Source organism: Aulonocara stuartgranti (genome assembly GCF_965226115.1).
Source record: "Aulonocara stuartgranti genome assembly, chromosome: 23".
Classification (NCBI taxonomy): domain Eukaryota; kingdom Metazoa; phylum Chordata; class Actinopteri; order Cichliformes; family Cichlidae; genus Aulonocara; species Aulonocara stuartgranti.
The window spans coordinates 44,991,838-45,009,942 of NC_138958.1; the positions used below are offsets into that span (position 1 = coordinate 44,991,838).

General features: G+C 42.6%; 2 protein-coding genes across 2 annotated transcripts in view; both read left to right on the forward strand.

The window, feature by feature from the left end:
* Positions 1 to 18,105, forward strand: part of LOC309701482 (uncharacterized protein) — a 2,150,955-nt gene that overhangs the window by 400,686 nt on the left and 1,732,164 nt on the right. The window lies entirely within an intron of this gene.
* Positions 2,840 to 16,572, forward strand: LOC309700211 (NLR family CARD domain-containing protein 3-like; the record flags this gene model as incomplete). The annotated part of the gene is made up of 2 exons (XM_082523658.1): positions 2,840 to 3,113; positions 14,798 to 16,572. The coding sequence occupies 2 exons, from the start codon at positions 2,840 to 2,842 to the stop codon at positions 16,570 to 16,572; spliced, it is 2,049 nt and encodes a 682-aa protein (XP_082379784.1).

Here is an 18,105-nt window from a genome sequence, read left to right on the forward strand (position 1 = left end):
ACTGGATGTTGACATGGTCGCAAATAGGGCAGGGTATCGTCACTGAATTCTAGAATCGATTTGATTCCGATTCACAAGGTCCTGAATCAATTCGATCCACGATTCGATTCAATTCGATTTGAATCTGGGAAATTTTGCCTCAGACAGTCAGAAATATTATAATTCAGATCAGTACATTTACATATTTTTGTATCTATAAAAAGGAAGCTGACACTCGCAAGACTTTATCAAAGGTGTGAGCATCACAGCAGAGGCCTTTGTGTCAAAGTAGCTGAAGATAAAACAGAAAAACATGAAGGTGGTTTTATAAAAATATTCTACAGTAGATCAAAAACGAAAGAAAACCATTAATCGACATATGAACATTACCTCTGAAGTTACAGCGGTTTTATGACAGACACAGCGTTTTGCAATTTGCATAATTTTAAAAAGTTTAAATTTGTTCAGAAGCCTGTTGAACGGCAGAAATTAGGTTTTCTTTTCGGAAGTAAGTAAAAGGAAAAAAACAGCGGCCGACAGCGCTGTAAACAACGGTAGACTTGTGCGTAACAAGCAAGCGAATAATGCAGAAAACAGATTTTTAGACAGGAAACTGTGTGTGTGAGAGAGAGAGAGAGAGAGAGAGAGCTGTGCATGACATGTGATTTTATCCTGGTGGAAGCAAAACAGCAAAAGTCAGAGTGAGTTCATGACGATGTTTATGTGAAGCGTAGTTTGGATCTTCTTTTGCTGCTGGTTCAGTCAATATTGTTTGGAGAGAGATAAAACTAACAGCTTTAGAATCAGCGTAAAAAGGACGTAAACACAAAGCTCGGAGCCGCCGAAACATCAGAATCAGCGAGCTGTCGGCTTTCAGCCCCGACCGTGTCCGTGCCATCGGGTGAGAAAGGCGACATCTCACTGATTCTGATGCGTCGGCGGCTCTGAGCTTTGTGTTTACGTCTTTGTGCAGAATCCGTGTTCCTGCTCTCATTTACTGTTTCAGCTGTTTGGTGGTTGTTAAAGTTTTGTGAGGTTTAACCTGAGATTCTGGCGTTGGTGCAAAATGCAGCTGCTCGCATTTTAACAAGAACTGGGAAATTTGAGCACATTACCCCTGTTCTGAGATGTCTTCACTGGCTACCTTGTCAGGTTCGAGCAGATTTTAAGGTCCTGCTGCTCACCTACAAGGCTTTAAACGGATTGGCACCTTCATACCTCTCCGACCTTTTACACCTTTATGTTCCATCTCGTGCTCTCCGATCTCAGGACTCTGGTCTTCCAAAAGTTCTTAGAGCCAGAAAAAAGACAATTGGAGAGCTTTTTCTTTTCATGCCCCGTTTCTGTGGAACAACCTCCCACAAGATATTCGGCAGGCTGCTCTGTGGAGGTTTTTAAAACCAAGTTGAAGACACATTTGTTCACCCGATCCTACATGTCTTAATTCTATGGCTTTTAGTTTTTACATTTTTATTGTTTTTAACTTGTATTGTGTCTTTTACCTGTATTGCTATGTATCGCTTTTATTTTATTTATCTCTTTAGTTGTACAGCACTTTGTTTGAAAGCGCTTTATAAATAAAGTTATTATTATTATTATTATTACAAGGTCCACGTTTACGGGAACATCTGCTACAGATATGGGAGAATATTTGATTTCTATTGTAGACAGAAGCCACGGGTGTGTTCAGTCAAACGTTTAGAATAAACTTTGGTCTATAAATGTGTTTCATGATTTATTTTTAACTCCAACTGCTTATTTGTACTATGCTTTCATTTCAGAGTGCAATGAGAAATAAAAAGGATATTTTCAATAAAACTGTCACGATCCTGGGTCTGTGACTCAGTGTTTTCTGTTTTGTATTGTTAATCTTTGATTTCATGATGTATCTTTGTTTATTCTTACGTTTTGGTTCTGTGTTTTGTTGTACCTCTAAGTTCAGTCTTTGTATTTCCTGCTTTGTTGTGAAGGTCCGTGTCTCATGTCAGTGTGTTTAGTTTGCGTTTCCTCTGTCTCGTCTTGTCAATCACTCCCAGCTGTGTCTTCCTTCTGTGTCTCATTCCCTCGTTATCCCTCTGTGTATTTAAGCCTTGTGTTTGCCTCTGTTAGTTGCTGGTTTGTCTGTGTATCTGTCAGGGTCCTGGGTCTCCTGAGCTAGTGGTTTCAGTTCTTTGTGATTTTTGTGTTATGTCAGTTTAGTTTGTGAGTTATTCTATGCTTCCTAGGTTTTGATTCCCTGTCCCCCTTGTTTCTCTGTGCACTCTGTTCTGTGTTTAGTCTTCTCTGTCCATTTGTTCCGCCCTGTGTTGTTGCCTTCTGTGTCTCCCTCTGTGTAACTGTCTATATAGTGATGTGTTGTGGTGCTTTGCTCCCACCCCTTGTGTTCCGTGTTTTCGTCTTCCCTTCGTGTACTTCTTCATATTCGTGTACTATTAGTTTTTAGGTTTTTGCTTAGTTTCCATGCTCACCTTCGCCATTTCTGTTTGTATCACCATGTGATGAATAAACTCACTTGCATCTGAGCTGCCTGCATAAAGGGTCCTTTGATAATTTACACACGGCTCGCAAACCGTGACGAAAACACTGGAAAAATTGGGCTGTTCTAAAACGTTTGACGGGTAGTGTATATATTTAGTTTATATATTTTCTTTATTTATAATAGTTTGTTTTATATTGTAGCAAAGTGTTACTTGGATACTTCTCTATGTGCTTCTTCATGTGCAATTTTGTTGCATTCTGAGCCTAAGAAATTTATTGTGATGAACTGCTGTTAGAATCAAGTTAAATTCTGATAAATCAGACAATTACCTCTCCAGCTGTTGTTACAGTCTTTGTTTATCGGGTCCTTACAGGGTAAAAGATGACGACACCTAAAGAAATCCTTCTGGGGACTTTGAAGGATTTGGGACGTGATGACTTTGAAGAATTTAAGTGGCATCTGAAGAACGGGTCTGTAGAAGGTTTACCAGCAATCCCAGAGAGTGAACTGGAGGATGCAGAGAGGACGGACATAGTGGATCTGATGTTTGATACCTACTCTATCAACACTTTTGAAGTCACTAAAAATCTTTTGGGGAGGATAAATAGGAATGATCTGTTGGAGAATTTAAATAAAACCATCCCAGAACCCACAGGTAAGTCAGGGAATGACTAAACAAAAAATACATAAACAATAAAAACATTAGTTAACATTACACAGGTGCCATTAAAATCCATATAAATAATAAATCCAAAACACTTGCCAACACTTTCAGGAGTGAGAGACTGCAGAAAGCCAACAGTTTATGTGTTTTATGCATCTGCACAAATAACCTCCTGTGTACACATGAATATCTGCTCTTTGGGTTGGTTTGATTAAAATGGGACCAGCAGCAGGTTTTCTGCCCATTTTACAGATTTATATTGTCAGATTGGTTTTAGAGCTGTTTTATCAACATAAATGAGGCGACAACAACAGTTTGGGACACGTCACAAATATGATCAAAGTGCTATTTCTTAAATCTATTTACCAGTTGAAGGTAAAGTTAAAAAAAATGGCTGCCATTTCTTTCTGCTGTTTGGAGACCCAAACAAAAAAATGCCCAGACAGTAAATGCTTTTTATTATGGTTGATAAACAGGACACTAAGGTGATTGGTCAAAGGTTGGAGGAAAGCCACAGTTCTCCTTATATGACTGAAATCCACCATTTCAGCTCATGTTTTTTCTTCTGCAGCTTTCTTGGAGATTCCACTTCAGCCTTCTGCTGGCAACGCTCCAGTTACCAAGCTTCCCTTAGGCAGTATCATTAGAAGACATAGCATACATTTACACTGCTATGCTGATGACACCCAGCTCCATCTGTCCATGAAGTCAGATAACACACACCAATTAAACTGCAGGAACGTCTTAAAGACATAAAGACCTGGATGGCCGCTAACTTTCTGCTTCTTAATACAGATCAAACTGAGGTTATTGTACTCGGCCCTGAAAAGCTTAGAAATATGGTATCTAACCAGATTCTTACTCTGGATGGCATTACCTTGGCCTCCAGTAACGCTGTGAGGAACCTTGGAGTCATTTTTGACCAGGACATGTCCTTCAACGCACATATTAAACAAACATGTAAGACTGCTTTCTTCCATTTGTGCAACTAAAGTTAGAAATATCCTGTCTCAGAGAGACTCTGAAAAACTAGTTCATGCATTTATTACTTCCAATTCATTATTATCAGGAAGTCCAAAAAATTCCCTGAAAAGCCTTCAGTTAATCCAAAATGCTGCAGCAAGAGTCCTGACAGGGACTAGAAAGAGAGAGCAGATTTCTCCTGTATCGGCTTCCCTTCATTGGCTTCCTGTTAAATCCAGAATTCAAAATCCTGCTCCTCACATACAAGGTCTTAAATAATCAGGCCCCATCTTATCTTAATGACCTTGTAGTACCATATCCCCCTATTAGAGCACTTCGCTCTCGCTCTGCAGGCCTACTTGTTGTTCACAGAGTATTTAAAAGTAGAATGGGAGGCAGAGCCTTCAGTTTTCAGGACCCAAAAAGATAGTTGGGTTTTTTTCTGTTGTATTATTGTAGGTTCTTTACCTTACAATATAAAGCACATTGGGGTGACTGTTGTTGTTATTTGGAGGAATTAAAAAAAAACGTTTATACTTGAAATTCTTTCATTTATTCTTTTTTTTTTTTTTTTTTGCCTGTCCCGTTTGGCTCTTTTGCCATCAGAATTATTGTCTAAAGGCAAAGAAAGATGCCCAACGGATTTACTTTACCAAATTGACCATCCCAGCCTTGCCATAATGGTCCATTTGATTCACCTTTTATTGTTTATTTTATTTTCACTTGCTGTATACGGGACAGACTTGACTGGAGAAAGAAGGAGAGAAAGAAAGAGGGAAAGAGAAACAGCTTAGAAGAGGGACGGGGGAGAAGGGCAAAAAACAAAAACCAACAGAATGGGCAGGAAAAAAGAAAAAATGCATATATCGATCACCTGGATCACCTGTTGAGAAAGAAAAAAGAAAACAAGCCGAAGCGAACAAGAGTAATAGAATAAACAACATCACAATGATATATGGGAATATGACAGTAAATACTAAATATTAAACATTATTGTGCAGCACATAAGATCAACAAAACACAGTGTGCTTTGAGGTAGGAGCCAAAAGGGTGTAGTTTGTGAGTGTGATCACCTGTGTGTACACCTGTGAGCATGGACGCGCTTGTTTTTTTAAAAGGTTCCTTCATGTAATGATCTGCTAGAGGGTGTGGGGGGGCCACAGCCCCGTCCTCCAGGGCATGAAGCAGGTATGGAGGAGATCAAAACTCCAGACATCCAGAGGCCCCCAGAACACAAGAGACCAAGGAAGACTAACAGAGGGGCAGCAGCACCACTGTCCCAGAAAGAGCTGAGGAGAGTCCCAAATGAGGGTTCACCCAGCAGCCGCGGAGCAGAAGCCAGGGGGAGTTGCAGTGACGCGCCCGTGTGCTCCGCCGGCAGCCAGCTGTGCCTGAGTGACCGAGCCCCAGGCCGAGAGGCTGAGGGCACCCCACCTCCGAAGTGGCCCGAGCGAGCCCCAGGCTCCAGGCCCCGATAAGCGGCCGCCAAGGAGTGAGCCGGCGTGTACCTGGACGCCCATCCCCAGACACAAAGAACCACCAACGCACCGATGTCTGAGGGAGTCCGCCACTGGCAGGGGAAGTGGTGGTGGGGGGAGATAGGCCTCCAAACCTTGGAGGGCCTGAGATGTCCCCAGAGAGGTGGCGCCTGACACCCAACCTGACATATAGACACAGACATACAGGCACACACAGACACAAACATCCATTCCCACCCTCATGCTCTCATATGCACTTACTCCACACTCAACCAACGTGGAGACAGACATAAAGAGACGCTGTACACACGATCACACTCCCCAAGCGTACTCTACGAACCGGGTCTAGGTACCCTTGCCCCTGGAGGGGGGAACTGCACCCAGACCCAGGTGGTGTTACCCTTTTCCCTGCGGTGGGGAGAGGCAGACCGCCCCGACTCCGCAGCAGCAGGGAGGCCCCACACCCCAGACCGCAGTCGGACGTCCAACTCCTCCTCCTAGTCCTAGCCCACCTGCTCCAGCAGGTCGCAGAGAACGGAGGTGAGAGAAGACTCCAAACCTCCCTCCACCCGCTCATTGTAGTGTTGATGCATGTGTGTTCTAAGGTGCATTTAAAACCCAGGAGGGCTTGGAGCTACCTGCCAGAGAGCAGCAGGTAAGCGCATGGTCCCTCCTGCTAGCCCTCAATGTCTAAGTGTATTTAAAATTGAGAGGTGGGCAACAACGCCAGTGGTGAGGTGTACACCCTGATGGTAACCTGGATTCCATGTATCGTGCCCACCCCCAAGATCCTATATGTATGTGTAATGAGAGTGTGAGTAATGTGAATGTCTAAGTTGTGGGATAAAATTGAGGCAGAGGCAGCCAGAAGAAGACAGAGGGGGGGGGGGGGGGGGGGTAGCCTCCTCTGCACCCTGGTGACATACCCCTACTCCAAGGCCCTGCATGTGTGGGTGGTTGTGGTGGAGCGGGAAGAGGGAGGCAGCTGGAGATGGGGAGGGAAGGAAGGGAGGGGCAAGTGACCCCTCCCTGGGGCCAGCTCCCCCGCTGACCCCAGTAGGCACCCCCATACTCCGCGACCCGCCAGGGAAAGGGGGCCCAGGCCCATCCAGACCGGGGACCAGTGCAGCAGCGCCTCCCGGCCCCACAGAGCCTGGGACAGTCCACCCAACCCCACCACAGAGAAAACTGCACCCACCCCACCATCCACTCATCTTCCAGACTACATAAGACAATAGACGCCCAGGCTGAGATCTTCCTCCACCTCTCCTGTATCTCCCCTTCCTGCAGAGAGAGTTCCTGAAGAGAGGAAAGCTCCTGCAAGATGTGACAATCTCCCCCACCAGTTGAAGAGCCCCCCAGGTGGCTCGATGCACCGGCGGCACCCCGCGCCAGGGCTGGGCCCCCATGCACCCGCCCGCCCACAACCCCGGCAACACACCAACCAGGACCCGAGGCCCGGCCAGGGCCCCAGCCCAGAGACGGAGCGCCCCCAGAACCTCACGCCCATCCCGGACCCACCCAGGGGCAGCCAGGCTACCAGGTCAGTAACCCACGTCCGTCAGCACAGACCCTCCCCTAGCCCCGCTGCACGCAGCCACGAGGAAACAGTCACCTGAGAGCCAACAGAGCCCCTAACCGGACATGACCGCTACCCCGGGTTGAGCCCCCCAAGGAAGATGCCTCCGGGAAACCCCCCGACGCCCTAGGCCTGTCCCTACCCCCACACCAATCACAACAGTGAAGGCGGGACCAAACTATGACCCCCCACCCCCACTAGGTGATGGAGCTGATCAAAGGAGCCCAGAGCAATTGATCTGATGTGGTGGCAGAGGCTGTATCAAGACTAATGTAATCTAATAGATAATTTCTATATTGGTTAGAATTAAGATTATTTTTATTTTTCCAGTTCATGAGGACTGTTTTCTTGGCTATGCATAGGGCAGTGAAAACCATATGGGCTATATTCTTTTCTGAAGTGACATTATCTAAGCTGCCCAACAAACACACTAAGGGGGAAGTTGGAATGTTACATTTCAGACACTTCGATAAGTCTTCACATATCTCGCGCCAAAACTTCTGAACTGGTGGACAGAACCAAAGAGCGTGGATATAATTGTCCGGTGAATTGGTTTGGCAGTGTGAGCAGTTGTTGGTAGACGTAAAGCCCATCTTGAACATCCGATGACCTGTATAGTGCACTCTATGTAATATTTTGTATTGAATTAATTGAAGACTGGGATTTCTAATTAGATGAAAGGTTTTTAAGCAAATCTGAGACCAGAAGTTTAGGTCTAAGTTAACTGATAAATCCGCTTCCCATTTTGCAATAGGAAGTGATATTGATTCATCTGTTTTAGAAAGCATTCTGTATATTTTGGATAGTAATTTGGGGGGTTTAAGAGTAAGAAATTGAACCACACTTGGTGGTGTTTGTAGTTCAACTTGACCCGGTTTAAATTTCTTTTTTACTATGGATTTAATTTGTTGATATTCTAAAAATCTTTTCTTGTTGATCCCATATTGTGTAACTAGTCCGTCAAATGAAATAAATTCTGTTCCTTCTAGTATATGTTCTAAATATTTGATTCCTTTACCACTCCAATCTGAAAAGTTTATCATATTATTGTTTTGTAATATGTCAGGGTTGTTCCAGATAGGTGTACGTTTGCATGGGATTAATGAAGACGCCGTCAATTTTAGAAACTCCCACCATGCTGTCAGAGAAGAGCTGATGTTGATGCTTTTAAAGCATTCATGTCGTTGGATGTTTGAGCTGATAAATGGTAGGTCTGAGATCTCTAGATTATTGCAAAGTGCTTGTTCTACATCTAGCCAAGGTTCATCTAAGAGGGTGTGTTTTAGCCATCCTGAGATAAACTGAAGCCTGTTGGCTAAGAAGTAGTGCTGAAAGTTAGGCAGTTCTAGTCCTCCTTTATCCTTGGTCTTTTGTAGTGTTTTTAAGCTTATACGTGGGGGTTTCTTTTTCCAAAGGAATTTCGACATACATGAATCTAGAGATCTGAACCAATCTTGTGGCGGTTTAGTTGGGATCATTGAGAATAAATAATTTATTTTTGGTAAGACCATCATTTTTATAGCGGCAACCCTTCCCATGAGTGATATGGGTAGACATTTCCACCTAGCCAGATCATCTTCTACCTTCTTTAAAAGTGGGATATGGTTTAATTTAGTTAGATCTGCAAGCTTGGGAGAAACATTAATACCTAAATATTTTATATTTCCCGATTGCAGTGGTGTAGAAGAGGAATTATGGAGGGAGCAATTAATCGGTAGGACTGTAGATTTTGACCAGTTAATTGAGTAATCTGATATTCTTGCAAAAGAGTTTATCAATTCAATCACCCCAGAGATATTGGTTTGTGAGTTTTGGAGAAAGAGTAACACATCATCCGCATAAAGGCTGATTTTATGTTCCACGTTCTTGCATTTTATGCCCTTAATTACTAAATTCTGTCTAATTGCTGCTGCTAGTGGTTCAATAAAAATTGCAAACAGTGAAGGGGAGAGTGGGCATCCCTGCCTGGTGCCCCTCAAGAGACAGAAGCTGGAGGATGTCTGGTCATTTGTTCTGACACAAGCTGTTGGGGAATTATATAATATTTTTAACCAGTTGATGAAAGAGGATCCAAAACCAAATTTGTGTAAAGTTGCAAATAGAAATTTCCAGTTAACTCTGTCAAATGCTTTTTCTGCGTCTAAAGAGAATATTGTAGTTTCTAGGTTTTTACTGTATGAGTAGTCTTATCAAATTAAGTAATCTACGTGTATTTGTTGATGAGTGCCTACCTTTTATGAAACCAGTTTGGTCAGGATGAATTAAGAGGGGGGTTATTTTCTCCAGTCTCTTTGAGAGAGCTTTGCAGATTATTTTAAGGTCTACATTTATAAGGGATATTGGACGATAGCTTGAGGGATATACAGGGTCTTTGCCTGGTTTTAGCAGGAGATTAATGTTTGCAGAATTCATATTTGATGGAAGTCTGCCCTTTTCTTTGATTTCCAACAACGTTCTGTAGAAAACTGGTGCTAGAATCGACCAGAATTCTTTGTAGAATTCTGCAGGAAAGCCATCTGGACCTGGAGCCTTATTATTGGGCATACTTATCAGGGCTTCCTGGAGTTCACCTGGTGTCAGTGGTGAATCCAGTGCCATTGCTTGAGTGTCTAATAATTTTGGAAGAGTTATGTTGTCCAAAAACTGATCAATTTCTTTTTTAGATGGGTTTATTTGTGGTGAATACAACGTTTTATAGAAATCCCTGAAAATTTTGTTTATTTGTATCGGTTCATATATTGTGTTCCCAGATAAATCTTGAACAGCACATATAGTTGTTTTTTCTTTATTTATTTTTAGCTGGTTTGCTAGAAATTGACCGGATTTATTACTATGTTCATAATTTTGTAAGCGTAGTCTTTGTACTAAGAATTTTGTTTTTTTTATCAATTATCTCATTTAATTCTAGTTTTGTTTTGCGTATTTTGTTCAATGTTTCCTGATCTTGGTGGGACACGTAGGCTTCTTCTAGTGATTTGATGTTTTTTTCTAATTCCTGAATATTTTTGTTTTCTTTTTTCTTTTTATGTGATGAGAAAGAAATTATTTTACCTCTCATCACAGCTTTCCCTGCTTCCCATAGAACAGAAGCTGATGTTTCGGGAATGTCATTATAGTCCAAATATGAAGTCCACTCTTTTTTAAAATATTTAATAAAGTCTTCATCTTTAAGTAGTGATATATTAAATCTCCAGTTTTTTCTTGGCGTAGTATTATTCTTGTGCATTAGTGTTAAAGATACAGGAGCATGATCGCTGACAGCTATAGGATGAATCTCAGTGTCTGAAATGTCGTTCAGCAGTGAGCTGCTGACCAAAAAATAATCCAGACGAGAGTAGGAGTGATGGACATGTGAGAAAAAAGTATATTCCTTACTGGTGGGGTGAAGGGAGCGCCATGCATCGCAAAGACCAAAGTCACTCATATACTGTTTGATTATATTTGTGGACTGCCAATTACGCTGAGTTCCCGCTGTATTGAGCCTATCCATGTCTTCATTTAGTCCAAGGTTGAGGTCACCTCCAAGAACAAGTGTGCCATCTAAGTGTTCAGAGAGTGCACTGAAAAAACCGTGAAAGAATGAGGGATCATCAACATTTGGACCATATACACTTGCAATACATAGCTTTTTATCAAGTATAGATAGTTTAATGATTAAGAATCTGCCCTCTGGATCTATAACTGTATCGAGTACTGTGAAATTAATATTTTTATGTATTAAAATTGCTACTCCCCTTTGTCTAGAATTATAACAAGCTGAGAACACATTAGGAAACTCAGGTGTTTTAAGTTCATTCGAACCTCTAAGAGGTCTGTGGGTCTCTTGTAAAAGGACAACATCTGCCTGTAGTTTTTTGAGTTGGTTAAATATTTTTAACCTCTTTTCTCTGGAGCCAGCTCCATTTATATTCCATGTAATGAACCTCAGTGTACCCATAGATGTTTGTGTATAACTAGGGATGTATGCTGTGTGCCTCGCTTAGACAGGTGGAGAGAATACGTCACTTGTTCATAAATAAAGAGAAGGAGAGAGAGAAAAAATGTGTGGCGAGATGCTCCCTGAGTCTGACTATGTGTATGCATATTTACTAATATGAGTAGGCTTGGCTTAAGTGTGTGTATCCTAAACGACTGTGTGCGCTGTCTGACTGAAGTAAATGTGCTGCCGTTGAGCGCATGGTGCGTATGTGTCGAAATAAAGGATGTTTGTGGATGAGTGTCGAAGCAGGTGATCGAGGCAGTGAAAGGAATAAAGAAAGAAACCAAGGACAGGGGTGAGCAGCATAAAACCAAGAGGGGGAAAAAAAAACAAAAAAAACAAAAACAAAACGTAAACATTCCAATTAAATCACTGACGGAGAGTGACGGTGTTAATTCTGCTATGAAATCACACTTTAAGATGCGATTTGATACCGGTAAGTTAAACAGATGTTAATGCAAGTTAGTGTGAGTGGATAGGGAAAGGGTGTAGCTGATTCTTATCTGGTGTGAGGTTAATACAGCCACGGAGTGATGTTGGGGTCGCGGTGGAGCTGTCCGTCCACGTACAGCCGGTCCACAGCGATGACAGCGCGGGAGCCCTTCTGGATGAAGCCACGTCGGATTGGGAAGAGGACCCTGCGTCGTTCCAAGATCTCTTTGGGGAACTGGTCGTTCACGCTGAAGTCCGTTCCTTTTAATTCCCTGCCGTGGCTTTTCACATGTTGCTTTTGTTTGAAGTGGCCGAATTTGGCCACGATAGGACGTGGTCTCCCGGCCGTAGCCCGAATGGGGCCGAGGCGATGTACCCGATCAAAGACGATGTTCTTCACAGTGTCCTCCGGCAGCTTCAGGTGGGTTTTGATGAAGCTTTTTACCGTGGTCTCCGCGTCCTCTCCAGCGGCTTCTGGAATACCAGAAAATACCAGATTATCACGCATGCTACGAGCTTGTAGATCGATAACTGTTTCTTTTATTTTTTTATTTTCTCTATTGAGCTGGGTAACATTTTCTGTGAGACATTTCACCGACTCCCTTAGCGTGGCATTTTCAGCAGCAAGCGTTTCCACCTGCTGCTGGCTGAACTCCAGAGATTCTCGCAAGCATTTAAATTCTCGGTGAAGAATCTCCACCAAGGACAGCCTTGCGTCGAAACTGGACAATTGCTTGTCGATTGACTCCAGTATGTCGGCAATGTCTTTGCCGGCTGGCGATGTTGAGCCGGGGGAATCTGCCGGGCGTTGTCTTTTCGACGACGGCGTCTCAGGTTTGGCCGGGGAAGCTGCACACTGGGCCTTCTTCATCACGAGATCCTGAAAACACTGATCAATATAATCTTGGAGAGTCTCTAAACTCTCCTCGTTGTTCTCCAGGGTGTTGGAGATTATTTAGACAAATATTGTTAGTTATAAGACAATTGATAAGTGTATTTGGTAATACTGAAGCTTAAATGAATTTGTTCAAATCTAAACTACCATTCGCTTTAATTTTCCGCAAAAATCTCCGGCGTCTGACGTCAGTTACAACATGAGTCGCTTACCTTGTCCGTCACTTCCGTCACTTACCTCTCCTTCTTTCATTTACAGTTTTTTACAGTCGCTAACAAGCGTTTGTCCAAACAGTTGTCACATTTGCAAAACTCTAAACACAATTAGCACAGCATCGGTCTGTTGTGGCCATACCAGTCACACATTTCATGTCGTGTTCACCCAATATGCAGTCAGTGAACACATTTCCACAATGCTTACATTTTCTTAACAGACAAGCTATACCTCCCAGCAAAATCATGAACTGTTTTTGTAGTATCTACGAATGTTAACACACAACATCCCACAATAGCAAAAACAATATCCCAAACCTTAGATACAGTATAAAAACCTCTGCTTCTGCAATGATATGTCGGTGGATCCGACATACCAGGCAGTTTTATCCCAGGTGCATCGACTTGGATAACATCAGATGTGATGTTGATGAAAACATGTGGCCTAACCCTGAAGATCGCAGAGATTAGATGCAAATCTTTTGCCTTTTTATAGCCCCCCTCCCCCTCCCCCCCTTTTTATCTTGGCTTTTTGCTGTTGTTTTTTTGTTCAGAATGCTCTTGTGTGTTTCATGGATATTTTGTTCACTGTAAGCAATACTGTAAAACTTTCTCTGTCCTATCATACCGTGTTTCTACTGTACCTCCTGTGGTAAACAGTAAAGAAACAAAAACTTGTTTGCTTTTTACTGGAATGCTTTTGAATGTGAACATTACTGTACATGTGGACATACAGTTACCAACCAAGACATTTCTGGTGTCAATATGGTGGATTGCATGTTTCGCATGCAAATACCTGTGAAACTGAAACATAAATGTCTATGCAGTTTTTGTAATGTCAATGATAGCCAGTATTTTGAAACCTGGTGTACTTTGATTGACTGCATGTACCTTGTGAAGTGAAAACAAGTGTTATTCTTTGACAGACTAATTTCATTTTGAGTCAGATTTATAGTGTTTTTGTACAGTTAGTGTGTGCAGAGAAAGATGTGTTCTAATTTTGAAATGAGGAGTTAGTATATATTTAACAAAGTGTATTTTTGGGAAGGATATTATCCATTTGGCCAATTGTGTTTTGTAGGTGTGGGTCTGTGTTAAGAGTTTAGAAAAGGTATCTGAAGTATGGGTAGGCGCTTGTTAGCGACTGTAAAAAACTGTATTCTACATATTTATTCATTACTGGCTCCATATTGTTGTTTATGTAATATGTGAAATGTTGCTAGTATTGATTTGGTGCTGTATAAATAAACACAATTAAATCAAATGTGTCTCTATAAAACCTGCCCTCAGTTATAACCCAAGTGTCAGGGCTCAATGGCTCATGAAAAGGAATGGAGTCAAGCACAGAACCAAAAAACGGAGGCTGAGTGACTTTTAACAGAAATGTATTTTACTAGATTTCTTGACGGAGAAAGCTGAATCACGGCTAAATTCAACAGCAAGCGAGGTATTATGAGAAGTGCAGAGCTGAGGCCAGAACATAAGCTGAGGCAGGTCAAAGGAACAACAGGGGCAGAATCGGGCGAATAGAAACTATCCAGGATCACTGGAACAAAGGAGATAATAATCAGAGTGGTCCACAGTGTAGTGAATGAGTCCAAGATTTAAAAACTAAGAGGTGTTACGTGGCTGCAGGTGGAGATCAGCTGGAGGAGGAGATGAATTAAATCTGGGTACAGAGTGAGATGTGGGTGCACAGGGAGGCAGGCAGGTGAGGATGGCAGTTTGCAAGAGGGAGTTTTCCCAGCAGTGGCAGGCCAGAATCCTGAGGCGTGACTTATGGCGAGAGTTGGAAGATGTATCCAGGTGCCGACTAGGGAACAGGAAAAGAGGGTTACGCGAAACAAGCTGAGGAGCACAAGACAAAATGTGAGGCAGAGAACTGACTGTGGTAAGCAGACAATCTGGAGAAGGTTCATTGTGAGTGCTGCTCATAGATACTGCCGGAGTAATTGGCAACAGGTGAGGAGCAGGGAGGAGTGAGGAGGGCTCCACCCAGGGGAGGAGAGCTGATGCTGTGGAAAGTTACTCAGACTCACTCGGATCATGACACCAAGAGTCCAGTGAACTGAACACATAACCACAGTAACCAGAATGCAGTTTTCTCATTTGTGTCATTTGCTGTTTATTCATGCAGAGATTCTCACTGAGTGTCAGCTCAAACTCAAGTCAAACCTGAAGCAGAAGTTCCAGTGTGTGCTCGAGGGGATTTCTACAACAGAAAACCCGACCCTCCTGAGTCAGATCTACACAGAGCTCTATATCACAGGGGGAGGGACTGCAGAGGTTAATGATGAACATGAGGTCAGACAGATTGAAACAGCATCCAGGAAACCAGACAGACCAGAAACAACAATCAGACAAGAAGACATCTTTAAACTCCCACCTGGAAGAGATAAACCAATCAGAACAGTGCTGACAATGGGAGTGGCTGGCATTGGGAAAACAGTCCTAACACAGAAGTTCACTCTGGACTGGGCTGAAGACAAAGCCAACCAGGACATCCAGTTCATGTTTCCATTCACTTTCAGAGAGCTGAATCTGCTGAAAGAGGAAAAGTTCAGCTTGGTGGAACTTGTTCATTACATCTTTACTGAAACCAAAAAAGCAGGAATCTACATCTTTGAAGACTTCCAGGTTGTGTTCATCTTTGATGGTCTGGATGAGTGTCGACCTCCTCTGGACTTCCACAAAACTGCAATCCTGACTGACCCTAGAAAGTCCACCTCAGTGGATGTGCTGCTGATAAACCTCATCAGGGGGAAACTGCTTCCCTCTGCTCGCCTCTGGATAACCACACGACCTGCAGCAGCCAATCAGATCCCTCCTGACTGTGTTGGCGTGGTGACAGAGGTCAGAGGGTTCACTGACCCACAGAAGGAGGAGTACTTCAGGAAGAGATTCAGAGATGAGGAGCAGGCCAGCAGCATCATCTCCCACATCAAGACATCACGAAGCCTCCACATCATGTGCCACATCCCAGTCTTCTGCTGGATCACTGCTACAGTTCTGGAGTTTGTCATGAAGAACAAAGAGAGCAAAGATCTGCCTAAGACTCTCACAGAGCTCTACCTACGCCTTGTGCTATTTCACCTAAAAACGAAGGACATCAAGTATGATGGAGGAGCTGAGACAGATTCGTGCAGGAAGATCATTGAGTCTCTGGGAAAACTGGCCTTTGATCAGCTGCAGAAAGGAAACCTGATCTTCTATAAATCAGACCTGACAGAGTGTGGCATCGATATCAGAGCAGCCTCAGTGTACTCAGGAGTGTTCACACAGATCTTTAAAGCTGATGAGTGCCACATGTTCAACAACGTTGTTTACTGTTTCGTCCATCTGAGCATTCAGGAGTTCTTTGCTGCTCTTCATGTCTATCTGACCTTCATCAACTCTGGAGTCAACCTGCTTAAGAAACAATCTCCTCTCTTTAAAATCTTCCAGAAAACACTTACTGTAAAAGACTTCTACCAGAGTGCTGTGGACAAAGCCTTAGAGAGTCCAAATGGCCACCTGGACTTGTTCCTCCGCTTCCTCCTGGGTCTTTCACTGCAGACCAATCAGGATCTCCTATGCATGCTGACACAGACAGGAAGTAGCTCACAGACCAATCAGGAAACAGTTCACTACATCAAGAAGAAGCTCAGTGGGAAACTGTCTGCAGAGAAAAGCATCAACCTGTTCCACTGTCTGAATGAACTGGATGATCGTTCTCTAGTGGAGGAGATCCAACAGTCCCTGAGATCAGGACGTCTCTCCACAGATCAACTGTCTCCTGCTCAGTGGTCGGCTCTGGTCTTCATCTTACTGTCATCAGATCTGGATGAGTTCGACCTGGAGAAATACTCCCGTTCAGAGGAGGCATTGTTGAAGCTGCTGCCAGTGGTCAAAGCATCCAAGAAAGTGCTGTAAGTGAATCTATGAACAAATATGTTTAATAATGCTAGATGAATAAAAGAATATGTCTCCATTGTTATTCTTCCTCAGGCTGAGAGATTGTAAACTCTCAAAAAGAAGCTTTGAAGCTTTGTCTGAAATTCTCAGCTCCCCATCCAATCATCTGAGAGAGCTGGACCTGAGCTCGAACAAACTGCAGGATTCAGGATTGGATTTGCTGTGTGTTGGACTAAAGAGTCCTGACTGTAAACTTGAAACTCTCAGGTAAGGATACAGACTTTTTGACACTTTTTGACTCTTAAATCTGTAAGTTTATCTTGATGTGGACGTTCAAAGTCAGCACAATTTTCCTTTTAAGTTCCTGAGTTTATATTTTTGACTGTCAGGTTGTCTGGACAGATGTTTTTATTTTATTTTGTTTTTTTTACTTGTCCCTAAAGTCAGAACTAAACCCACATGTAGATGACTTTCTGTTACTGGAGCAGCCTTCCTGAAGACAGCAGTGTGTTTTCATGCTTTTAAAGCCAAACTCACCTTTCAGACCTGGCTTTCATTTATTATCTATTTTTGTTTGTTTATTATATATTTATTTCTACTGTTTAACTACTGCTCACATCTGTTATCCTCCTTTTTAATTGTTCATTTCTTTTTACCCAGTGTTTCTATATTGCACTTTGTATTTGTCTATATTTATCATGCACTACTTTGCTCATTTATTGTTTGGTTTTAATGTTATTAAATTTCGGTTCTTTTGGTATTTGTTATGGCCAAAAAGACACGGCTCAAAAGTGGTCTTTTTACTTTTTAAGTTATTAAATTTGTAACTGTAGTGATTTGTGTGTGTGACAGAGAGGCACTGCCAGGGATTTTTGACACAAGTTGTTCTTGTAAAATCAGTCTGTGAAGGTTCTCAGACATCCAGGTCATCGTAGTCTAAGGAGCTTGGAAAGAAAAGCGTCTGGACTTCTTTAAGTTTCCTTGAAGATGTTTCACCTCTTATGAGAGAAGCGTCTTCAGTTCTAAGAGTCAAATGGTGGAGTGGGGCAGTCAGTGAAAGGGCAATGGTGGTGGCTCAGGGTTTGTATGTTTGGGGGGTTCAGAGGGAAAAGATGAATGCAGGTCTGGAGTTGGTGTGTGAGAGCAGGGAGTGAATCTGATCAAACATGAGTGTCATGAAGCCTGTTTGCAGTTATTTGCACTGTTTTCCACTCTGGATGTTGTTTCTGTTCAGCTGTGAGTAGAAAAGGCTCCATTCTACAACCTGTTTGTGTTAGTTGTTCAATAGAAACATTATTTTGTGCTGATGTTGCACTTCTTTTATTCACAACCAGAGTTTTTGAAGTCTGCATAAAAATGATTTAAATGACTTTTGAATATTACTTTAAATACTTTAGATTTAAAGTTCTGAAAAAAGTTTAAATACAAAGATCAGTATTGTCTAATGTTTTGGCTGCAGTGTGTTTTTGCAGACAGGTATAACAGAACAGCTTTAGTGTTTAGATTTTTTAAACTTGAGTATGAACTTATACAAAATGCAGCAAGATATTA